At 48.1% G+C, this 23,306-nt stretch overlaps 1 protein-coding gene across 1 annotated transcript in view; it reads right to left on the bottom strand.

The window, feature by feature from the left end:
* EHD1 (EH domain containing 1) overlaps nt 1–22,432 on the bottom strand; it is a 32,016-nt gene extending 9,584 nt beyond the window's left edge. The window contains exons 1-2 of the mRNA XM_054034649.1: nt 21,941–22,432; nt 17,957–18,054 (exon numbers count right to left, since the gene is read on the bottom strand). Coding sequence (XP_053890624.1) covers nt 17,957–18,054; nt 21,941–22,344 — 502 coding nt within the window. The 5' untranslated portion in view covers nt 22,345–22,432. The remainder of the gene's footprint in view (nt 1–17,956; nt 18,055–21,940) is intronic.
* Between the last annotated feature and the right edge of the window lie 874 nt (nt 22,433–23,306).

The raw sequence follows: 23,306 nt of genomic DNA, 5'->3' as shown, positions 1-23,306 counted from the left end.
CATGCCTCAGTTTCCTCTCACATCTTGGTCTTACTCATTTGTGTTGTGGTAGCACCTAGGAGCCCCAACACCAACACAACTTCTGTTCCATGGCTATGCACTACACAAACTGCCTCAGATGACTGATTGGAAGTTCTCTACTAGATTGCACACTTTGGATCAGGGACTGAATCGTGCCCACCACCTAGCACAACAGGATCAGATGAACTACTACCAGTCAGTGCAAGCTATATTACATCCAGGAAACTGAATGTTCCAGAACCCCAACACATGCCACAGGATTAGACAGGCGAAGTGTTGATGCTGAGCTCTCCACACACTGTTTTCCCAAGCTTAGATCTCAAAGATCTTCAGAAAGATCTCATTATCCCTGGTTTAAAGATAAGGGAAAGTTTAAGGCCAGAAGGGACGATCATATCATCTAGTCTGGCCTCCTCTCTATTAGGAGATTCAATTTCACCTGATACCCCTATACCAAACCGAACAATTGAGTTAAACCAAAGCATTTCAGCCCTCTGGAGATGAACCTGTTGTGAGCCCCAGTCAGAAAACAAGAGGAAACCAAAGGGCTGTCAATGCCAGAGGCCCCTGCAATGGCAGGGAATTGCTGCAGTGAGACACCTAGTGATACCAGCAGATGACCCATGCTGCAGAAGGCAACCTCTGCCTGCACAAGGCCCACCCCTCCCCCCATTTCTGCAAGTCTGATCGGGAAGGGAGGAAAGTGTCTTGTCCCAGGATCAACCAGCAGGCCAGTGGCCAACCTAGGAATAATCTTGCTTCCAGCAGTGCAGTGCCATGTGAACACAGGATGCCCCAAGCAGATATGCAAGTTACACAAGAATTGCTTAGCTCAAAGTGCTGCCACCTCTGGAGTGAAGCCACTGAACAGCACCCAGCAACACTATGCAAACATATTCCACACATTGCAAGGGAGGGATTTTTGTAAAGGTTGATGTAGTTACTGAAGTGGTTTGTTGTCCTAGCAAGATCCTAACACCCTACAATTGTCTTCACAAAAGGATAGTCTCCCATTTGTGAGCCAGCTAAGCTTTGCTCCCCATCTCATCTGGGAAACTGCACCTACTGCCACAGAGCTCACTAGCTGCACCTCAGGGTGAGAGCTAGAGCTGGACAAGGACTTTTTGGTCCATTGGCAATTCTGAAGAGAAACTTGTTTTGGGTTGAATTAAGTGTCTTGAATTTTAATAAGCTTCAAAGAAATTGAGAAAGGACACTGAAGTGTTTTGTTCAAACAGTGTTTTGAATCAGATTTTTTTTTTTAAACAATGCAGCAAAACCGCCATGAAAGCTTCTCAGAGAAGATATTACCTCACCCACCTGGTCTTATGAATTTGTGAAACGTTATTGAACTTGCATTTTCACTGAAGAGTTTGACAAAAAATTCACCTACATCAATTACTAGGGTTACCATCCATCCGGGTTTCCCCAGACATGTCCAGCTTTTTCAGTTTTAAATGGCTGTCGGGGGGGGATTTCTAATAAAGTAGAAATGTCCAGGATTTCCCCCTTCCCCTCATGCAGAGTGTGGCGTGGCTGATTAGACGGCTGGGCCCCAATTGAAAGCCGCTCGCAGCCACTGGGGCCTCTAGCAGCCAGTCCCTCCCCCTCCCCTGCTTCCTCCTCCCCTGCAGAGCAGCGGGAAAGTGTTTGGCTGCATGTGGAGCTTGCAGCTCTCCCTCGGCCTGGTGGGGGAGCTGTCAGGAGAAGGGGTGTAGCGAGCGGTTGGGGCAGGCAAGGGACAGGGAACAGAGGGGTTAGATAAGGGGGTCTCAGGAGAGGGCACTCAGGGGACAAGTAGGGGGATTCTGCAGGGGGCAGGAAGTGGGAGGGGGCAGGGCTAGGGCAGCACCCTGTGTCCTTTTTTTTGATTGTTGAAATATGGTAACCCTACTTATAACTCAGGGAAAGTGCCACCTACCTAGGGCCCCTAGGCCCTAACTAAGATCACAGCACCTTTGTGCTAGGTGCATTGGGGTTAAGACAATTAACTGGGACCCACAGATCATAATGGTCCCTTCTGACCTTAAGTCTGATTCCCAAACTCTTCTACAGACTCCATGTTACTTTGGCCAAGTCCTTTCCCCTGTGCCTCAGCTCCCTCCCTCCCAGTGAATAATAATCCTTTGTCTATTTGGACCAAGTTAGAAACTCTGCACACTACATGCTGTATCTCAGTGGTTTACAGTCTTTGTTTGTGGATCCTACAAAATTTTAAAAAGGAGGGAGACCCATTTGGAAATCTAATGTGTATATATTGCTGAATTCTGTTCAGTCAGTTTTCAGTTTAAGTCTTTCATGGACCCCTCAATGTCCAGATCACATATTGAAAGCCACTGCTATATATGAACACAGTATCTAGGGGTTACTGTAATACAAGTGTAAAACAGATGTTAGATCCTCTGCACAGAGGAGAGAGAGTTAACCTTTAGCCACTCGTTCAATAAAGAGTGGCTTAAGTCATCACTCCCCTTCCCATATTTAAAGGCCTCAATCACTAATGCCTTTAGCCTCTCACCTCTTGAGGCAGGGCAGTACTATTATCCCTATTGTACAGATAGTGGCAGAGAGTGAAAGACTTGCCCAAGGTCACATGGGAGGTCTGAGCTGGGAGACCTGGGTTCAACTCCCAAGTCCTAAGATAGCTCCCTAAGCACACTACACCATCCACCCTTCCTCTCCAGGACAGCATGGAGAAGTGATACTGACTTAGCTCTTGAAGTCTAGACTAACAATCCATCCTGAGAATTGCCAGCATTCAGCTGTATAACGGTTTTGCTAAATGCTAGCACACTTTATAAAAAGTGACTCAAATCTCAGTCTCCTGAGAATAAAGTCCTTTAGCTAGTGTGATTGTGGCAAAGACAGATTGGTAGTTTCTGGGGCTTTCAGAGGGACTCAACAGTATTCACTATTAAGAAGAGTCCTCAATAATTCTAAGCAGCAGCCCTACTGCTATGCAAAGTATGACAACACTATCTGATTTTTCCCTCTTCATCCACAGGCCTCAGCACTTCAAAGGAAGCACTCATTTTACAAATAGGGAAACTGAGGCACAAATGGGGGGGAAGTGGGATGACTTCTCCAGGTCTCAGTAGGCCAGGGGCAGAGCTAGGAACAGAACCCAAGTTGGAGTCCTAATCCAGTGTGCCTGCCCACTAGATTATATTGCCTGCCCTAAGCTCAAGAACTCAGACTAAGCTTCAGAAGAGGTGGCATTGATAAGCATCCTACAGCATTTACACTTCTTGCCCTTCTAGAGCACTTCAAATACAAAGGCTCCATATACCTGGTATCAAGAAAGGAGTGATGTGATGTACTCCAGAGTCAATCTGTATGGCAATAGTGCCTAAAGGGCCTGCACCAGCAGAGATCAAGTCCTCATTGTGCCTAGACACACCCTAACTTAGAGCTTGCAGTGTAAAGAGAGTAGAGGGAAACCGACACTGGGGAAGGCACTTGTCACAGATCACAGTGAAGATCACTGGCAGCACTAGGAATAGGACCCAGGAGTCAACTCCAGTGACTAGAGCAAGGCAACTGGGACTGTTGCCTCCCCCAGATTCAAAAACAGAGCTTCTCAAGTTTAGTTGCACAGCAGAATGGAATCCCTTATGTCATGGGAGAATGACAGTTACCTCCCCCTCCTACATCTGGCTGTGTACACAGCATTGGAGAGTAAGTCCATAGCTCTGCTGATGAACTATTTACTCAAACTGGCCACATGAGTTCTCTTTACTGACAATGAACTGAAAATGGGAAGTAACCAACCGTGTAGTTCTGCAGAAGCCAAAGGGGAATTCTGTCCTTTAAGAGCAGACACTATGAACAAGCCAATATACCAACAGCTGTCAGTTGCTCTGCCTCAAAAGGCAGAGACCTGCATTGTATCAGCACTGCCAACTCACAAGATGTCATTTCTTAAAGCAGGGGTCCCCCAATGTGGCACCCGCAGGCACCATGGCACCTGCCGAGGCATCCATGTGCGCCCGCCTACTGGCAGCTGAAAAAGCAAACACAGAAATGCTGCTGAGAAGCAGCAACATCAAGAAGTGCTACTGCTGAAATGCTGCAAAATTTCGGGGGCAATGCCTCTTGACTGCTTCATGGAGGCATTTTGGCAGCTGCTTGTCCAGTGGCCACAGTCCTTGGCGGCTAGTCGCCCAGCGCCTGCCCCATGGAAAAGGTTGGGGACAACTGTCTTAAAGCCTTGGCTCCCAGAACCCTATTATACAACACTCCTTAAAGTCTCATGGTTAGAAGGGAGAGTTTGAAAGTAGGACTAAAGCCTCAAGCCTGCTGACAAACAGATCTGTCTTAATCTCAGGGTACATCTACACTACAGAGGGGAGTCGATTTAAGATACGCAAATTCAGCTACGTGAATAGCGTAGCTGAATTTGACGTATCGCAGCCGACTTACCCCGTTGTGAGGACGGCGGCAAAATAGACTTCTGCGGCTTTCTGTCGGCGGCGCTTACTACCACCTCCGCTGGTGGAGTTACAGCGCTGATTTGGGGATCGATTGTCGCGTCCCCAATGGGACGCGACAAATCGATCCCCGAGAGGTCGATTTCTACCCGCCGATTCAGGCGGGTAGTGTAGACCTAGCCTTAGGATTTCTTGGAACCCCAGCCTACTTTCCCAGTGCTTGGGCCAGTCACTTACATACTGGAAGTTATATTGTGAATAATCTGGCTTTTTCCTGACAGCTACAAGCCAGCCTGTTTTGTATGACCAACTGGTTTTAGAAGTTTGGGGTAATCTTATTTACCACAAAGTACAATACACATCAAGGCCAATGTAAAAAACCAAGGGTTGCTGAAGTTATGGCAGCATAGCTAGTGGTAAGGACAGGGGAATCAAGTCAGGACATTTGGATTTTATCACCAGCTCAGCTAAATTCACTATACTGGGACCTTTGGCAACATAAGCCTGAGAGTACACCCCCCTCTTATGGGACACCTGGAGGTTTAACCTGCACAGAACATGGATAAGGCATTATGCCCCTTTAAAGCAAGGCAGAAAGAATGCAGCCCTTTAGAGGCCTGTCTTTGAATTTATGACAGTTGTGTGCTCCCTTGCTATCCCTGGCTGCTGAACCACACCTGACAGGTACAATACACAGTGCTGTCGCATTCTTGACCGGATATATTTCCCCACAGAGGAAAGCACTCAGTATTACCATATTCTGGTGAGTACAGGGTGCATTGTGCAGGTGGGGAGAGAGTCAACCTATCTGCCTACACTCACATTACAAGACAACAACATTAGTCAATTGCAGAGTCAGGAATGGAGAGAATTGGAGATCAGCACTCCTACAAACCATGAGGAATGTTAGACACATTCCAATCCCACAGCTGCTTGTGAATCAGCAAGTCTGATCCTGGCTATCGGACTGCTCTTTTTTTTAAAAGCAACATTTTAAGAAAGTTCTCCTTTAACAACTCCAGGAGGAAGTTGTGGCCTGTTTGGTCAAATGCGGAACTTTCTCCCAGCGCCTCTCAGTTGCTCCTGGGTAGAGCACAATTAGAGGTTAAGAAAAGTCATGGACACTGCATGGGACTGTTCAAGGGGAGCAGATTTGTCTTTGCTTCTCCTGTGAGTGGAGCAATGCAATCTATAGGTAAGGTTGGGTTATATATCATGGTGACAAGGAACACAAGTAAGTTTTGTGCTTTGGCTAGCAAGTTTTGCCAAGTAGGGTTTATAGAAAGTCCTTGCCTTCCCTGTGACAGAAATTCAAGCAGAATCAGTGGCCCACAAACTAAGTTTGCAGTGTTGTAGCCTTGTTGATCCCACAATATTAGAGCTCTGTGTAAGCTTGAAAGGTTGCCTTTTTCCACCAGTAGGCGTTGGTTCAATAAAAATTACCTCACTGACCTGGTGTCTCAACTGTAAGAGACCTATGGATCCATCAAGTCCATTATCCTATTCCCCACTTTCCACCCCCAGTAGCCTGCAAGCTTTTGAATTGGGTGCTAGAGACTGGACAGTCCATGATCACCAAGACCTGATCTAGTTGAGCATCCACCTATTGTCTCTTGTCCTTTGCTTGTATTTTTTGGGGCAGGGATCTTTGAGCTGTTTGTGGACAGTGGCATAATAGGGTCCTGTCCATGTCTGGGGCTTTGGGTACTACCACAAGACAAGCTGATAATGTAACAACTGAAGGTTCCCCTGGGCACATAAGTGACTCTTGGAACTCTGCTAGGCTCCTTACATGACACCAAGTTCCACAGGAAACTACATTTGTAGAGGAGTTTCTCCCCTTTCATTTTGAAGTTTGCTGCTCCTCATTCAGTGATCCCATTTCTGGCTAGCCAGAGCTGTTCTCTTTATTATACAGGACAGGAGACTACATCATTAGTAAACAAGCTGCAGTGCATTATGCATTGTAATAAGTTTGTTACCACTTTGCAATGTAGTTTAATAAAATGTTACAACGTAGGTTTTTAGGGGTTTTTTGCATCCAGCAATTGGTCACTTGGTAGGCTCATCTCAAGTCACTGGGTGGTTCTGCTTGATTTCTCACATCCAGTGCTCCCCCAAAAATGTGCTGCATTTCAGAGTAACATTTTCAGAGGCTGAAATAACTGCCTTATCTGTGGGCAGGGCCTTGAAGTTAACACTGGCAAAGCTAGTTTCAGTGGTGAATGGTGGAACGTTACAAGGGGAAGATACTCCAAAGGTATGTAGCTATGTTTGTGCAACAGATCCTAGAGGTGCTAGGCTCAAGAGCTTGTCAGCAAGTGAGTCAGTCATTTAGACACTAGAGCAGTGATCTCCAGCCTTTTTATGCCAAAGATCACTTTTTGAATCTAAGGGCAACCCAGGATCCATCCCACCCCTTCTGAGGCCCTGCCCACCTCACTCCATTCCCCCCATCCCACCTGTTGCTTGCTCTCCCCCACCCTCACCAAGCTGGGTAGCAGGATCTGGGCTGAGCCTGGGGCAGGGGTTGTGGTGCAGGAGGGGGTGAGGGGTGCAAGCTCTAGGAGGGTGTTTGGGTGCAGGAGAGGGTCCAGGGTTCTGGGAGGCGTTCAGGGCTGGGGTGCAGGCTCCACGAGGGAGCTCAGGGCTGGGGTGTAGCCTACTGGGCAGCCTTTACCTCTGGCAGGTCCCATAAGTAGTGCAGCATGGCTACTGCTAAGGCAGGCTCCCTACCTACCCTGGCACCATGCTGCTCCTGGAAGGGACCAACATGCCCTAATGGCCCAGGGGATGGGGAGGTTAGTGGGCATGTGGCTCCACACACTGCCCCTCTGCAAGGACCACCCCTGCAGATCTCCTGGCCAATGGGAGCTGCGGGAGTGGTGCTTTCAGGCAGGAGCCTGCTCCCCCTCCACCCCAAGGGCTGCACTGGGCGCTTCTGGGAGTGGTGTGGGGTAGTCAGGGAGCCTGCCTTAGTGGCAGCCACACTGCACCGCTGAAGATTGTGATCAACTGGGAGATCCTCTAGGATTGACTAGTCAATCACGATTGAACAGTTAGTGATAACTGGGCTAGAGACCCCTTTGATTTGCTCCCAAAGGGGAAACCAAGTGGAGAGTAACTGGCTGTAGCATCTTGAGTTGACAGCTATACAGCACCACCCCCACACCACACACACCCCTTCCCATGCCATTCAAAAACAATAAATCACTGATGGATCTTTTCTTCAGGGCCAGCCTACACAAAGCCTCTCCCTTGGTGTTGTTGGGAAGCCCTTGGTTCAACTGGCTTTTCCCCCTTACAAAGCAGTTCATATTTGTTTAACCAGCAGTCCCTACTCTATTAATGGTGCTGCCAAGTACTGTACTGGTGCATTAGAGGCCCCAGAGTTCACTGGTACAAGTCAGAGGTAGAAGAATACAGTTTATGCAGCAAGCCATGAGTTGCAGAGGGAATAGGATCTGCATGGAGGCAGCTACACCAGCTGCTAAGACCCCCTCCCCCCCCAAAGTGAATGACTCTCCCCACAAAGAATCCTACAGTTTATTCCTATAAGGTTTTGAGGCTGCAAAATTAAGATCAGGGCCCCTTTGTGCCAAGTGCTAGATAGACTCTGTCCATATCCAGAGGATTTCACAGAGGCTAAACCAGGGGAGGGCAACCTGCAGCATGTGTGCCAAAGGCAGCCCGTGAGCGATTTTTACTGGCACACTGGCTGGGGTCCCAGCGGCCGGAACCCCAGACCACAGCCCGCTGCCGGTTTGGGGTTCTGCCTGCTGGTGTGGTGTACTAAATTCTCCCTGTAGGAATGTGCTACTTGCGGAGCACCAGGACTGGCAGCCATAAGTAGTACACTGTAAGTAGCACATTCCTATGGGGAGAAATTTAAATACACTACACCCAGGTAGGGAAGGCTGTGCCTCCCCAAACAGCCTGCCCCCTCCCACTTCCTGCCCCATCAACCCCCTCTGCTCCTTGTCTGCTGACTGCCCCCTCCTGGGACCCCCTGCCTGCCACCCTCAGAATCCCCACCCATCCAACCCCCCCCCGCTCCTTGTTCCCAACTGCCCCCCTGGGACCCCACCCCCAACCAAACCCCCCTGCTGCCTGTCCCCTGACCCCTATCCACACGCCTGACAGGCCCCCCCAGGACTCCCATGCCCATCCAGCCACCCCTGTTCCCAGTCCCCTTACCATGCCACCCAGAGCAATCAGAACTGGCAGCCCTAAGTAGTACACCGAAAGTAGCATTCCTATGGGGGAGCAATTTAATACACTGCACCTGGCCCCACTCAGCCTGTGACAGTCTGGAGTTCTCAAAAAATGCTCTTGCACCCCTTATCAAAACTTACACTACAGTTCGCTTGAAAACTTAAGCTTGTATATTACAGTAATCATTAAAAAGGTATGTTAATACATGGTTTGATGAAACAAAATAGTTGGACTTATGTGCCTGTGCTTAATTTGTGTTTGATGATTTACCTTCTAAAAAATTCACGTCTTGCACCCCCAGAAAGGGCATCTTGCACTGCCAGGGGGTGCATGTACCCCAGGTTAAGAACCATTGCACTAAACTGACAAGATCTGCATTTTAATTTAATTTTAAATGAAGCTTCTTAAACATTTTGAAAACCTTGTTTACTTTACATACAATAGTTTAATGTTTTTAGGTCTCTAAATTCTTTAAAATGTATTACTGGCACACACAACCTTAAAGTGAATAAATGAAGACTCGCCACACCACTTCTGAAAGATTGCTGATCCCTGTGCTAAACTCATGTAGCAGCATACTTTCTACCATTTCTGGTTGGCTCAGACTCCACCTCCTGCTGGTGGATGAGCTGGCCTCACTTATTCACATCTTTTCTGGCTGGACTACACCACCAGAGCATGAAGCCTTTGGCACTTAGGCAACTTCCCAACAGATACAGAACCTTAGAGTACATCTCCTCAGTAACCTCAGTTACCTTGAGTGCATCAAACCTCTTTTCTATGTTGACATCCCATAGAACAGGGGTTCTCAACCTTTTTCTTTCTGAGGCCCCTGCAGCATGCTATAAAAATTCCATGGCCCACCTGCACCACAACTGTTTTTCAGTTTTGATTAAAACCAGGGCCAGCATTATGGGGTAGCAAGCAGAGCAATGCCCAGGGCCCCATGCCATAGGAGGCCTTGCAAAGCTAAATTGCTTGGACTATGGCTTCAGTCCTGGGCAGTAGGGCTCAGGATTCAGCTTTCTGCCCTGGGTCCCAGTGAGTCTAATGCTGGCCCTGCTCTCTGGTTTATTTTGGTGGACTCCCTGAAACCTGCTTATACCCCACCCCCCAGGGTCCCCAGAGCTGTGGTTGAGAACTGTTGCCACAGAATATGAATTCAAGAGGTTAAGATCTCAGTACTTATCTTAAGGTGCACTGTGGCCTGGACCCAGGGCATGAGAAGGCTGTCTAAAATTCCTGGCCCAGTGGAATTATCCACATTCTCTCACTTGCACAGGAGACAGCTTTTTGGAGGTTGGTCTGAGATTGCAGAACGAACTCTCCCAAGAGCAAAGGCACATCCCAAATCTCACCACCTTCCACTCTAAGTGCAAGGTGCATCTCTTTGCCCTGCCTTCTTTAATGAAGATTATCCTTCAAAACCCTTCACTGTGATGCCTACAATAAACTTGACAATCATTAGGCCACTGGTGTGCTGAGTCCACTGCCCATCATGCTGACAAATACCAACTCAATGTTTCTTTGAACTCCTGTGCTAATCCCCATCTGTTCATCTGGTCAGCTCTTTGGGGCTAGGACCGGAAAGGATGAAAGAACATGTGACAGATGTTAGTCTTATTGTTTAACCACTGAAGGTGCTCCGATAGTAGTGATGATTTTGGGGCAAGAACCTATGCAGAAGAGCTTACTGTCTTGTCTGTTTAGATTGTAAGTCAGGGGAAGGGACTGCCCTGGATCAAAGGTGTTCAGCAGCAGGGAACTGAATTCACATCTGACTCCCAGTCCAGTGCTTAGTCATCACACCAACTCAAGATCATTTGAAGTATGCTTATGTTGGAACATTAAGCCATGCACAGGACTTAGATCCCACAGCACCTCTGTAGCTGCAAAAGACAGCCTTCATACATGTTCACCAGCCCCTTCTTACTCCAGGACTGGATTAGTTTTTGGTTTGAGCAATGCTCTTACAACACAATAGAAGTTTGCATGTAGCAGACTCCAGATTTCCTGTGACTCAGCAAGACCCACAATGGAAGACAAAACTGTGCAGAACAGTTATGTAAATCAGGAACAGAAAGAGTTAAGCAAGCTGTGCTAAAAGCTGTTCTAAACACCAAGTTCCCAGCTGACCTGTGCATTCTTGAGATGCTCTGATATGCACTTATGCCTTAGCAGTATGGTCAGAGACCAGGGAAGCCAGGACTCCTGAGTCTAAATTCCCCTGCTGAGTCAAGAGTAAATTACAGCTCTCTACAACTTCCAGTCTCAGTTCTGCCACTGAAAACTTGGCAGACCTTCACAAGAAAGTGTTAGCCAGCATCAGGTAGAAGTAGATCAAGCCAGCCTCTCTGCATAGCAGTCCAGCACTAATCAAAGCTCTTTACAGGCAGACTACCCAAGGGCATTCATTTGCTTCAGACCACATGGGGTGGAAAGGATGCAAGGATGGGGTGGAAAGGATGCAATTAAACCCACTCTAGAATGTGGGTTTAATCCCTAGCCAAGATTATGGGAAATCACTAGCATCTGAGGTGAGAGGAGTTGGTGGGTCTGAGCCCATGAACAAGGTGTGTGTTTAAGTCACACAACAGAACTGCTGGCTGTGTCAGCAAGTCCACTCATGTCTGCCCCTTCATAACCTTGGAACCTGATCTCTTCCTAGTCCACCTTGCCTGGAAAGTAAAGATTATGCTTCAGTTTTACCACTTATAAAGCCAGAGAACAGATAAAGCAGCTTTCCCCAAGGTCACAGGGAGTCTGGAAATTGAAGCTAAATATTTTGCACCCTGTCCAGCACTTTAACCACAGGGACAGCATAGGGCACAGATGAAGTTACCACTCCTGCCTATTTAGAAAGCTCGTTAAACCATTATGTCAGGCATTTCAGAAATACCGGAGAACAGGACTGAAATCTCAAGAGCACCTAATCTGGCACCTTTCATGCAGCTAAGGTTCAAGACTCCTCCAACAGAAGGAATGCTAATTGGCTAAGATCTGAACACTGGGGAGGATTTAGACTGGATAAAGGCTATTTTCCATGCAGCAGATGGCTCCTCCAATGAGTATGCCTCTGGGGCAACATACCATGAACAGTTCTAATCAGCTGAGAAAGCTACATTAATAGTAACGGTTTCTGGGGCCATACTTGGTCAGAACACCTTATTTTAAGACAAGAAGGGACCATTAGAATAGCTATAGTGTGACCTCTTGTGTATCATAGGCCAGTAAACATCACCCAAATACCCTTATGGTGAGTCTGATGACTTCTGTTAAACTAAAACATTTCTGTCCCAGACACAGAACATGAGGACTGAAGTCTCCAGAGACAAAGACTGTGGCCACACTACAGTACTTATAGCTGTGCCACTGCAGAGCTGCTACTGCAGATGCTCTAAGCTGATGGGAGAGCGCTCTCCCCTCAACATAATTACTCCAGCCCCCTCATGAGCAGTGATAGCAATGTTGTAACACCACCCACACTAGTGCTTAGGTCAGTGTAACTTTAGTAGTTCAGGGGGGTGGCTTATTCACACTCCCGAGTGACATACCCACAAGCTGTAGTGTGTGTATATAGCCCAAGGCCCACCAATGCCTGAGGCCCCTGTGACAGCAGGGAATTAGGTGAGACATTATTAGGTGATTTCAGCAGAAGGCCAAAAAACCTCAAGGTCCATGATAATCTGACCTTGGGGAAATTCCTTTTCTACATCAAATCTGGTAATCACAGATAGACCCTGGCATGTGTGAGCTGCCTGGCTAGCATGTGCTAAGTCAGGATTCTTTGCACCACATGAAAGCACCATTCCAGCCTCTCATGTCTGAAGTCCTCATACCCTCAGTCATTGCTTGGACTGCATACACACCATCCTGACATGTAGGAATTTATACCAAGTGCAACTGTCTCTACAAAGGGAACAGGTGAAGATAAATAGGCCACCTAGCAGCCTGATACTAGAAGCCATCAGCTATGGAGAATCACAACTATGTACCTGCATCATTAGCACAGGCTTCCCCCATGCAAGCCATACCTGAAGCACTAGCACAAGACCAGACACTGCAGAGTATGTCCCAATGAAAGTTTAGAAAAAATATAGAGAGAAATAAAATTTCAGACCTTGTTTTCCTACAAGATGTTCTGGGACTGAAGTGACCTGCCTATCCCTCTAAAGTGGCCCAAAAGTCTCACTACAGGAATAAGACAGCTAAACTCTTACATTACAAATTGTGGTTTGTAAGGGGGAGGGGTAGAATTGTTCCACAATTCATGGTGCTTTTAGTGTTACATCCTGGTTTCTTTCTGATTAGGGGCAGCAAGAGCCTTATCTTTGAAAACAGTTTCCTGCAGGCATTACTAGTCACTGGAAAAAAATATCAGAGGAGGGTTTGGAAAGGCTGATGTGATTAAGCAAGACACTTTCCTTCCGGCCTTTGCCATAACCAAGAAGCCACAAATACAACAGGAGCTTCTGGAGCAATGCAATCAAAGCCAGGATTTTGATACTCAGGAAGAGCCAAGCTAAGTTACAAGACTGCAAAGAGCTGAACAAGCCCAGAGATGGACACAGAAGGGAATGTGCAGGGACCAGCCTCAACACAGAAGTGACAAGCCCAGTTTCTCCGCTGGGGAGTAGTCACAGTGGGGTGCTTTGAAGCTGTGTGGGGTACAGAAGAGGAGTGAAATCCTTTGGCAGAAACACTGAGAAACCAATAGAAAGAAACTGAAATACTAGGTCAAGGTCAGGCACTTGCTAGAGTCAGACCTGGATCATAGCCAGTACTAGGTCAATAGTACAATAAAAGGCCTGAGATTTTGAGAGTCAGATGTTGTGAACCAGTGGGGCTAGAGGTAAATATTTATGCTGCTTGGGAGCCAGAAGAACCAGGTCAGTACAGTGCATTTGCCTCTAGAACAGTGATCCCCAAACTTTTCAGGGTCATGTCCCCCACTCACCCACTGGGGTGAGGCCAGGAGTGGGACAGCAGACAGAGGTAAGGGGACCAAGGTTGGAGCCACAGCTGAGGGTGGGTCTGAGGCCAGGGCTGTGAGCAGGGCCAGGTGTGGAGCTGCAGCTGGGCTGCAGTCAGCCCAAGGCTGTGGGCAGGGCAGGGCCAGGCATGGAGCAGAGCTTGGGGGCACTCCCTCCCTGCTCTCTGTGGGGGCTGGGCTGGCCCGGCCCTGCCACACACCCCTGAATGTTTCTCCATGACAGTTTGGGGACCTCTGCTCTAGAAGGAAAGGAAGGCTAGTCTTGTGGTTTTGGAAGTGGGCTGGGATTCACAAGATCTGAGCACTAGTCCCAGCTCTGCAGACCTGGGAAAGTCCCTCCATAAAATGGGGATAAATACTCCTTTTCTCACTTTGTGGTCTTATTGTACCAGTACCAGGCACTGTGCACACAAAGACGGCTCCTGCCCCAATCTCAGCTGTGACTTCTAGGAGCTATGCATGCAAACAGGGCAATCAGAAGTCAGCCTGTCCTGCCCTCTTTACACTGGGTTCTCAGATGAAGGTCAAGATATTGGTGTGTTTCTCCCAAGGCACTCCAGGCACTTAAAGGAGCCAACAGCTCTGGGATGGGGACTAGGGTTGACAATGCTGCTTCAGGTTTCTACCTTAAGCTCATCCATGCAGGAGACAGCTCTCTCAGGAAGCCAGTCAGAGTGGTTATCAAAATCCCCCAGGAACTAAGGACCACTCCAAATTCCACCACCTTGAGCTCCAAGGGCACAGTGCGCTTCTGACCTCCCTGGTCCAATATGGAGAGAGCAGCATGAACCCTGTAAGCATCACTACATGCATGCACACATCCCTGCCTCTCCCCCCCCCAGGGAGAGGTTAGAGAATAAGCCACCTGGGATGATTCATGCATGGCTGGAAGGTACACCAAGTGCTGTCCTAGAGCTATGTATTCTGGTGATGAGGATGGGACTATACTCCCAACAGGTTCAGATGTATGCACTTACATAGACCAGATCCTATTTTTACTCCGAACACCCAGCCATGGGAAATTACTGCCTGCCAAGTTCTCCCCCTCAATATTTAGCCATGTAGATAGTGACTCAAGTCTGGCAGTCATGTTACAGCCAAGAGATGCTGCAAGACAAGTATTCCCCCAGTCCCTTATGGTCACAATAAGAGGATCAAATTGATAAGCCAATTGTGCCTCAAACACACAAGCAAGATCTCAGAACACTGCTCCCTGATAGGGGGCTCACTACAGGGAAGCTAGCTTCCAGGCTAAGATGCCACTTGGTGCCATGAGACTTCTGGAATGCTAAAGCCAACAGGTGCTGCAGGCTACAGCTGAGGAAGCCATTTCAGAGGCAACATCACTGCACTCAAGCAGTAATATCTAGAAAACTGTCCATTGAATTTGGAGTGTAGTCAGTGTGGTAAAAGCATTTAAGCTGAAGAATACTAGAATGGGAGTCAGTCAAGTGAGAGCTGTGAAGTGTCACACTTGTCAGGATAGAAGAAAGAAGCTACTCACTGGTGCACAGAATGGGGAGCCAGGACTCCTGGATTCTCCTCTCTATAGCCAGGAGGTCTAGTGGTTTAGACCAGGGAGTTATTTGATTATCAGGACACCAGGATTCTATTCCCCATCCCTGCTGCTCACCCATCTTACACAAATCACTTCTACTGTGTGCCTCAGGTTTTCCACCCAAATCTGTAGGACAGGGACAATAGTGACCTACCATCCAGAGGGCTGGTTTGCTGAACTAGTGAGGCCCTACATTCAGCTCCATGGTATGTGTTAGTCTGGATGCAACATGATCACTTTTGACCAATACATCTGATTAATTACAACATTCCCTGAAATGTTGTAGGCATCAATGGGTAAAACCCTATTGATTTTGGGAGAAAATGGGGGGAGATGGGACATGAAACCCATGCCATGTTTAACAGCCACAGCTTCAAGCACCTCTGCAATGTCTATAGATCAAACACCTTCAAGCATAACTATGTCCCATCTCATCTGTCCATCATCCCAAGAGTAACATGATGACACTGAGGTCTCCCATCTATTTTGGATACCTACTGCTGCAGAGAGTTAGCCCAAGCTCTTAGCCATGTGTTGCCCCTAGCACCCCACTCCCATTCATACACAAAACCCTCTCACCCAGGTTTACTGGGACTTCCAGCTGGCCTGGCTGGGGATTAGAGTCCAGGTTCTGCTTTCACTTGGGCTGGGTAAGCCACCCTGCAGTGAGGACAGGCTAAATAACTCAAGTACTATTAGTCCTCCAATGACTTCCCACAATTCCCTCTGTGCCTAGGACAAATGAATTCTCACAATTCAGAGACAAAGTAGCATAGACTGTTATACGAAGCACCATGGGATGTGCCATCACAAATCCTAATGACCTGGGGAATGCAACAGCTACAAAGACAGTAGCGCAAGTATGGCTTGCAGCATGGTTGCTGACAATTGGCCTTAACTATCCTGGGTGCTGGTCATCCAAGATCTCCACAGTGAATACATGCCCCTAGCTTACACTGGTGCATCCACATTAGGGATTTGAACAAGCTTGTTTAACACTTGCTTTAAATTGGTTCTGCTTGTAAGAGGAGTTACAATTTTAAGCCAGGGCTAAACACATCTGAGGTTTATGGCAGTTTAATTAGATTGAGTTGAACAGGTGCAGCTTTTCTGATATGAGCAGGGACATGCAAACTCAGCCAGCCATTGTCCCAACCTCCAGTGCAGTGGAAAGGAAACAGACCATATACACTCATTTTGAGAAGTGGCTCAACTAATTTGCAAATTCAACACCATTAATCTGGGCTGGACTAGGGACTGGGAGTGGCTGGCTCATTACAGAAGCAGCTTTTCCTCTCCTGGAATTGATACCTCCTCATCTATTATTGGGAGTGGACTACATCCACCCTGATTGAATTGGCCCTGTCAACACTGGTTCTCCACTTGCGAAGTAACTCCCTGCTCTCCATGTGTCACTATATAATGCCTGCATCTGTAACTTTCACTCTATGCATCTGAAGTGAGGTTTTTACCCAGGAAAGCTTATGCCCAAATAAATGTTAGTCTTTAAGGTGCCACCAGATTCCTTGTTGTTTTTGTAGATACAGACTAACACGGCTACCCCCTGATACTTGGCTCAACTAAGTAACTCATTGAGATGATCTGAAGTGCTTAGCATTCTCAGCAGTATGCTTCACAACTAACTGAGGTGGCAGGGTGTCATCCCCATTTTATGCTACAGAAAGAGGCACATAAATGAAGCTAGTTACCCCAGAGCAAAGGCAGAGATGGGACTAGAACCCAGGAGTGCCAACTCCCCAGCTCTAACCATTACACTGCATTTCCTCATCAATCTAGAAATAGAACCCAGGAGTACTGACTCCCAACAGCCAGCTTTTATTTCATTTCTATTAAAATTATTAGCCCCACACACAGCAAGGGAGCCTCCATTCTAAATAGGCCAGACAGGGTGAGGGGGGAGTGACCTGCCCTGGGTCACAGCAGAACCAGGAATAGAACCACTTCTCTCAACTCCAAGTCAAATGCCCTAGCCACTAGACCAGGCTGCTCTTCCCCTAAACAGCCTTAAAGCATTGACAACCCAACAAGCGATCTTGCATGCATCCAGGGGGTGCCATGCTAGCATCCCAAGATGAGCTGGACTTGTCTTAATACAATGGTTCTAGAGTGGACATCAGATGCACTTTGTCAGCTTTACAGTTAAGTCTCAGCTCCTCAGATCTACTTCAAGCTAGTCTTTGGACAGACTTTCCAAGTGAGGGATCACCTCTGACACTATTCTCTTCCAAACCCAAAAAACAGAACATTCACAGCTCTCAAGATTGGCTTTCTGGAGCTGTCTGACTAGCACTGGAGTTTTAGCCACCAGTGCAATATGATTTGCAGTGATGCCAATCATTTCTATACTAGGAGTTGACACTGGGGGCAAACAGCTCAAGCCTTGGCTGACAGAGAACCAGGAAGGTTAAGTGGATGACTTAAGAATGTCAAGCTATTTAGCCTTTAAGGTGAAACAAAGCCAACTGCCTTTGCTTGGAGCAGTAACCTGCTGCTGTTGTACCAAATGCTTTGCACACATGTACTTCAGACCAGATCTCTAGAAGAGGCCAAAAATACAGAGGGATAGTCAAGTTTGGCTCAAGCTAGTCTGTTATATTATGTGGTATCCCTGGTTTCACACTTCCGGGCTCCATGGTCCCACTGGTCTGTCAGATCCAGTCTGGAAATTCTTATACAATGTAGGCACTGGTACGCATTTAAAAACGAACAAACAATTACCTCTGCTTATGCGTTGCTTCTCTCCCGAGAGGATACCAGGTGTGTCAATGATACTGATGCTATCCAGGACAGGGTTGGGTAGTTGGGCACACATGAACCTACATGAGAAGAGAGATACTCAATTAGAGAGGCTAGGCACTGTTCTTCTATGGTATGTAAAAGACCAGCCATGTGGTCAAGGCTGTAGGCTGGGGCTCAGGATATCTGGATTCAATTGCCTACTTTGTCAGACTCCCTATGTGACCAGGGGCAAGTCTCCCTTCCCTCTGCTGCCCCCCCACCCCAGCAGACACTGCCTTAACTCCCCTATCAGTTGGGGGGGGGGGGGGGGGGGAGTTTTACCTAACAGGGTATGATGAGCATAAATCCAGCCTCAGTTATATGGGAGAAGGGCTGCTAAACTAGGTAGCAGGCTCTTTGGGGAAGGGGCTGTCATTTATGTTTGTACAGCATTAGCAGAATGGGCATCTATAAATCACTCCACCTGTGAGATTCACTGTCTTATAAGTGGCTACCTTAAGGAGGTGCATCTCCTGCATTCCAAGTATGTGAAAGAAACTGGACAGAGTCTGTAGCCTCTTTGGCAGATTTACTAGCAATAGTGACCAATTAAGCTACCAATTGTCAGTTTTCTTTAAATTAAACCAGGAGTGTCACATTAATGTATCATTTACAAAGCAACATACCTGCTCTTCAGCCTTATATGCATAAAGCCACCATGTAAGTCTATAAGGCTAAGGACAAGGGAGCCATACTGGAGCAGTGCTGTTATTTAGAGATTTCTATTAAACCCCAATGAAGACAATAGACTTGCTCTTCAGCTGGTGTAGACCAGCTTCAATGGAGTTCTACTTTAAACCAGCCCAACCTCTAATCTGTCACTTTTAATTAAGCTATTGCTCTCTGGTATCAGAAACCTTTAAGCCCAATAGTGAAATGTTAGATGCAAGCAGCAATGTGAGTCATTAGGAATATTAACTGGAAGTGTCAGTCAATACTGCAAGTTAGTGCACTTTATACCTTCCAGCTGCTGACAGAGTGGCAAGCTTGATGCCAAAACAGCACATTTTTTAAAGGAAAGAGTGACAGACTTTAGAATTCCACACCTAACCTTTCCACTACTCCAACAATACTCTGATCAGTAATTTAATGCTTCCATTCACTGTTTCCTAACTTTTGATCAGATCATCTTGAAAATGAGTCATCTAAAAGAGGGAAAAATTGCTGGAATTCATTTATTTTTCCACTAGGCAGACCAACTGGCAAGATCTTTAGCTTGTTTTTATTTCAGGAGTCCAGTCCACAGCAATTTTAGTTCCTCAGTGGAGTCAGCAGCTCCTTTCTGTTGGGAGGAGATTTCAGCTAGCTATGCAGAAAGGAAGAGTCTGATCAACTACAACAGCAAAGCAATTGTGCTGAGCTGACATGGATTTCATAGAGAGCAGGAAATCTCTCAACTCCTGCACAAGACTCATTGTAAGCCTTAATCCCTAGTGTTTCAAAAGAGACGGAGCAGTTTTAAAAACTGGACATTTCTACATTATCTTACAGACACACACAAAGTCTTAGTTTCAAACTGCATGCCTTGCTGCTCATACACAGGCACCTTTAGCATGGTGATTATAGCACAGCAGTGGGGGTAGGAAAAACAAGGATATGTTACTCCTTTATTGAGCCTAGAGACCCACTGTGCTCTTTTAAGGAGCTTTAGGATGAATGCAAGAGACTAACCTTTGTTACATGCTAGCTGAAGAACCCACTGGCTAGGACAGTTAACAGATTAAAAGGATACAGTGTATTAAAGTTGCAGTACACAAGATGTTTTTAATCACACTAGGCCATCAAGATGAGAACTTGGGTTAAGCATTAACACTCTTCACTCTCCTCCAACAGGGAGATCAGAGGCCAACATTCCAGAGACCCATTTAACACTGATGTTTAAATGCCATCTAGAATTGGTTTATAAACAAGCCAGCCCCAAAACGGCTAGTAGATCCTGACCTAGAATTGTCCAAAAGGCATCCTTCCGGGCAGAGAGGAAGCAGCCATGAACAGAGAGGGGCCCTGATCACGAGTTCAAGCTGCATGCTATGCCACTAGTATGGCTTTTAAGTGTTTCATTCATGCCTTCCTGCATCATGCCCTTGTGGTCAGCTATGAAATCATCTTCTATCACCAAGGGCAGGGAACCCACTTCTGAATGATTATGAGTGTTATGAGAACCTGTGGCTGGATAGGCCTGAATTACCCACTTCCTTATGGGTTTCACTTCCAAGATTAAAATAGAAAATTATGACAATCTCTCCCCTTTCAACTACAGAAGCAGCCAAATGCTAGGAAATGTCCACTAGCATTAGGCTTCAATCAGCACCTTAAGGCATCAGAACATTTCCATGCCCCCCTGTATTATTGAAGTCACACTTTTGCACAATACCAGGGAAACCCAAGGGGAAACCCAGCCTAAAACAGGTATTGGTTTAGTTTGAGAGAAGTTAGACTCAGCAACTCTTTGCTTATGCTTTGGGGTGACAGTCTCAAGAATCTCAAAGTTACAGCAGGCATCAGGAGACCTATGTTGTATCCCCAGCTGTGGGCAGGCTTGGCTGAGTCACTTCAACCCTGTCTCTTAGTTATTCCATCTGTAAAACAGGGATGTTACCCTAAGAGCTTGGAGAGCTACAAGTGGGTGTTTCAGTTAGATCAAGGCCCCTTTACACTGTCAACAGCTATTATAGGTGCCAACAGTACTGAGCAAGAAGGGACTTCCCAGCTGGTACAGAGGCTTCATGCCAGCAGTACTCTGCAATACCTCTGCATCCAAGGGAGCTCCTGAACTCCCTTGCAGGAGCAGAGAAGTGGGCTCTGAGTTATGAAAGGACACTGTCATGTTAAAAGACTTTAATGAATTATGTCCCCTTCTTAGAGTTACTATCCTCTTAGGCTTAGAGGATTGGAGTCTGAGATGTTTAAGTTAACTTGCTTTAATATGAATTTCTTTCTCCCATTTCAGCTTGGGAAAACACCCAGTCAGTTTCATGTTTGTTTAGGGTCAGTTCCTAGTCATTTCATTCAGAGCCCCCTCCATGCACCACTCAGAGGTGGCCAAGATAACATTGCTATCGAAATCTGAGACACTGACAGGAAGGCATCACTATGCAGTTCTGCACAAAAATCCCCTTCTGCCTGAGGCCATTCAGAGACAGAAGACTGCCTAGGGGGCAGGGAGGGAGATGTAAGAGAATTTGGCTGCAGAGTTTATAGGGTGAGGCATCCAAGAACTATGCCTTAGAGCAGCGGTTCTCAAACTTTTGGCCTCAGGACCCACTTGCAAGTGTTTATGGCCTGTCAGAACCCAGTAAATAGTCTGGGGGTGGAGGCCCCAGGGTGGTTTCAGTTAGGTCAAGCTCAGCATTAACTGTACAATGGCAGCTCCCCATCCCCACCTACAACGGTACCACCCCAGTGACCATGTTCCTCAACAGAGGAAAGCCCCAACACTAGGCTTGGAGAGCAGGTATTATGCAGGAGTTGGTCCAGGGCTCTGCACGAAGGTTGCCATAAGTCTGGGGGCTGACAAGTATTGTTGGCAGGCTCCCCTCCCGCCCCCCCATCCCTACCCATCCTGGGGCCTCCACACCAGGAGGTCACAGCTTGAAGGTGGTACTAAGCTTGAACTGGGAGTGCCATGCAGTGCCACTCATGCCCACCCACCAGCCCAGACTCACCTATTGAGTATGGCGCGGGGGGGAGGGGGGGCGCGCTACAGGTGAGTGGGGCACTGCAGGTCTCCCCCCATACTCGGACTCTCACCTGTTGAGGACGGTGCTAAGCTGGAGGCTACGGGGACCATGAGTGGCCATGCAGGCCCCAGGCCAGCCCTCACCTGGGCAGAAAGGCGCTGAGGGGCGCCGCGGCCCCCCGCCCCGCCCGTGTTGAAGGAAGGCGGCGAGCGACGCTGCAGGCCCCCGCGCCGCCCCCGCTCACCTGTTGAGAAAAGCGTTGCCGAAGGAGTTGAGCTTGCGGAAGGGCCGCCGCGGGTCGACCACCAGGGCGTTGCCAGGGACGACGCCCTCGGTCTCGCCGCCCATGACGGCGATGAAGGAGTCGGTGGTGGGCTCGGGCCCGATGCGCATGCCCGGGAAGTCCTGCTCGATGAGGTGCCGGATGAAGGTGGTCTTGCCCGTGCTGTATTGCCCCACCAGCAGCACCATGGGCTTGTTCTCCCAGTCGGCCGGCTCCAGCGCCGGGGAGTGGAAGTCGTGGAAGCGGTAGTACTCCTCCAAGGGCAGCAGCTTGGTGGCGTAGAGCTGCTTCAGCCCATCCGAGACCGTGCGGAACAGCTCCGGCTCCTTGCGCCGCCGCGCGTCCTTGCTCACCCAGCTGAACATGGCTGCGGGGACTGGAGGGGCGGGGAAGGCTGCGTTACAAGCGGGGACGGAAGCGCTACAACGGGCCAGCAACACCCACCGCTGTGCTCAGCCGCCTGCCACTGAATGAAGCGCCCCCCTCAGAGCCTGCATTTATATGTATCCCCGCCCCACGGCCACGCCCCCGAGAAGCTGATTGGTGCCCGTCAGTTGAGCCGCTTCCGCCCCGCTCCCTCCTTCCAAACGCTCCTTGCCACAGCTCTATAATGGTAGTGGCGTCACTTCCGCCCCTCTCCTCCGCGTCCGCTTTTTGCCTTTCCCTGCCCTCCATGACAGTTACCGAGGTGGAAGTACAGTAGCTCTAAATTCTCACATCTCCACCCCTACCCCCCACTAGTCGCCATGACAGTTACCGAGGTGGAAGTACAGTAGCTCTAAATTCTCACATCTCCACGACTACCCCCACTAGTCGCCATGACAGTTACTGAGGCAAAAGTAGCCTCAATCATTGGCTGATGTGGGATCATGTGGTGTTCAGGGGTCGCAGGGGTTTGACCAAACCCACACTTACAATGAGGGGTTACTATCTTCACCCTCTGCCTCCTCACCACTGCCACTCTGGTGGCCCGGCTCCCCCCACGCTGGGCCTCTCAGATACCATTATCATTGAATCAAAATCTCCTCACACCATTCCCCCAACCCCTGACTCCCCCATCAAAATCAACCCCCAGCCCCCACTGCCCACTAAAATTGCCAACCCTCTAGGATTGTCCTGGCGTCTCCAGGAATTAAAGATTATGTCATGTGAGGAAACCTCCAACCAAAACTGGCAACCCTATACCGAAATCAACCCCAAAGCCTCTGACACTGTCCACCTAAATTAGAGTGACCAGATAGCAAGTGTGAAAAATCGGGACAGGAGGTGGGGATAATAGGCACCTGTATAAGAAAAATCCCCAAATATCAGGACTGTCCCTATAAAA

This window comes from Malaclemys terrapin, chromosome 7, assembly GCF_027887155.1.
Source record: "Malaclemys terrapin pileata isolate rMalTer1 chromosome 7, rMalTer1.hap1, whole genome shotgun sequence".
Lineage (NCBI taxonomy): Eukaryota > Metazoa > Chordata > Testudines > Emydidae > Malaclemys > Malaclemys terrapin.
The sequence above is the reverse complement of the archived record's forward strand: the minus strand, read 5'-3'. Positions and strand labels throughout refer to the sequence as shown.